Raw genomic sequence first — 2,166 nt, forward strand, 5'->3', positions numbered from 1 at the left:
TAGAGTTCCTGTTAGGTCCACCCGCAATAATCATCCTTTCCTAATACCTCTCTGCACTAGAAACTATTTAAAAAATGAACCTATTACGAGATTAATGAAATTAGCCAATGAGGATCCGTTGTTCCTTTAATAGTTTTACTTCTGTATTCATTATTTAGTAATTTATATTTTATATTTTTAATTTTATATTTTATACTTTGTTGTATTATTCATGTTATGTTATTGTTTGATCATATTGTACACCTAATTATTTTAACCTGGGCTCACGCCCGTTTATTTAATAAATAAATAAATAAATAAATAAATAAATAAATATATAATCTTACATTACATACAGGTAAAATGTATTTTGTAAAAAATAAAATAGAAAATAATAACAAAAAAAATTTTTAATTATACAAATAAATCATTCAGAGTCTAAATCAGAACCACTGGTATCACCTGTTCCTATTGTTAAGATGTGTTGTTCTCCTTCAGGTTCTTCATCCAATATTTCATCTGTGATGAAGTCGATTTTCCAAAATTTATCTTCTTCCTTTATGACGTGTTTAACAAAATTGGCCCACATTTCTGGTGTTACGTGTTCTACACCTTGTTTTAACAATTCTTGTACGTCTTTTATTTTAAATGTATTGTTAAGCGACCGGACATAATGTTTAACGGATGACCACGCGAGCTCTATTGGGTTCAGCTCGCAGTGGTATGGAGGCAATCTTAAAACGATTTTGTCATTTTCTTTCGCGTACTCGTCGATTACATATTTTTCGTGTTCCGATTTGATTTTTTTTACTTTTTCTAACAATACCGCCTTTACTATTGGTTGTATAACGACCTCGCCTTTACTTTCTAGCCAGTCTATAATTTCCTGTTTTTTCCACGACCTCACTGGAGTTGGATCTTTTCTTACAGAATGGTATGATGCATTGTCCATTACAATGACTGCCTTATCTTTAAGTAACGGTATAATTTTAACGAACCATTCAAAAAATGTAGTACCATTCATTTCATCATGGTAGTCGGATGAGTTTGTTTTCGATTCGAAGCACAAAAGGCCCCCTGGGACAAAGCCGTCAGATGATCCAATGTGTAAAACGATGAGTCGCTTACCTTTGCCCGAGGGGTCCTTTTGTCCTGTTGTGAGGCCTCTCTTGAATGCGTCCCGTCGTGAAGTGACTGAACTGTCTACCCATGTTCTACTATGTGTTTCTCCCGCGTTGACCCACGTCTCGTCTAAGTAATATATTTGTCTGCCCTCTGCTCTATATTGCTTTATGTTGCTCAAATAATTTTGCCGCCAAGTCACAAGGTCATCTCTTTCGAGAAGCGCGCTATTACGACATTTTTTGACGAACACAAATTGCAATTGTTTCAATATTTTATGAAATGATTAACGTTTTAGATCTGGTAGTGTCTCATCTTCATTTATGGCAGTCAACATCTTTGCAATTGTGGGCACTTCACGATTGAGCCAAAAACTATGGATTTTTTGCCTTATTGCGTTTTTGTCAAAATCGTCCACTTTTTCAATAATCGTAGGTCTATTTTTCTTCTTATTGGGCGATGTTACAGTACCTTTATTTTTATATTCGGCCAAAGTTGTCTGAACTGTACGTTGACCAATACCGGTTGCTTTTGAAATTTTCAAAAGCATTTCTTTGTACTTCAATCGGGGGCTGTCAGGATTTTCGGGTTGTTGATTAACTATATCTTTGTACAGATTGATTATTATTTGTTTTTGACCAGTACCAATAAACTGCAGAAAAAAAATTAAATAATAAGAATTAGCAATAGAATAAATATTTAAAAAAAATATATATATTTTATACATATATTTTTATATAAACACTTACCTTTCCACAAGGATTTTTTTTCTTAGGTGAAGGAATATCAATAGGATCCATTATAGACTGTAGTTTTACTAATACAATAGTAAATACTAAAAATATAGTGTACTAAAACACGTAAAAACCAATAAAAAAAAATGTGTATAACACGCAAAAACAAAAAACTCGGTAAATACTATGGCAATAAGTAAAATACGGAAAACAGTCAGCACTCGAGTTCACGCTGTATACTGACAAGCACTATCACGTGATACGTTTTGACGGCGACGTTAGCGGCACCGACGACGGCGGCGGTAACCGTGACGGCGGCTAGCAAAACGGG

The 2,166-nt window shown here is 34.0% G+C and overlaps 2 protein-coding genes across 2 annotated transcripts; both read right to left on the minus strand.

Moving 5' to 3' along the window:
• Positions 1–406: 406 nt before the first annotated feature.
• Positions 407–1,003, minus strand: LOC103308546. Its single transcript, XM_008182089.1, has one exon. The coding sequence runs from the start codon at positions 1,001–1,003 to the stop codon at positions 407–409; it is 597 nt and encodes a 198-aa protein (XP_008180311.1).
• Positions 1,004–1,387: 384 nt separating this feature from the next.
• Positions 1,388–2,159, minus strand: LOC115033111. Its single transcript, XM_029485131.1, has 2 exons — positions 1,851–2,159; positions 1,388–1,753 (listed from the first exon to the last, which is right to left on the minus strand). The coding sequence occupies exons 1-2, from the start codon at positions 1,899–1,901 to the stop codon at positions 1,388–1,390; spliced, it is 417 nt and encodes a 138-aa protein (XP_029340991.1). The 5' UTR covers positions 1,902–2,159.
• Between the last annotated feature and the right edge of the window lie 7 nt (positions 2,160–2,166).

Source organism: Acyrthosiphon pisum, chromosome X (genome assembly GCF_005508785.2).
Source record: "Acyrthosiphon pisum isolate AL4f chromosome X, pea_aphid_22Mar2018_4r6ur, whole genome shotgun sequence".
In the NCBI taxonomy this organism is placed as follows: domain Eukaryota; kingdom Metazoa; phylum Arthropoda; class Insecta; order Hemiptera; family Aphididae; genus Acyrthosiphon; species Acyrthosiphon pisum.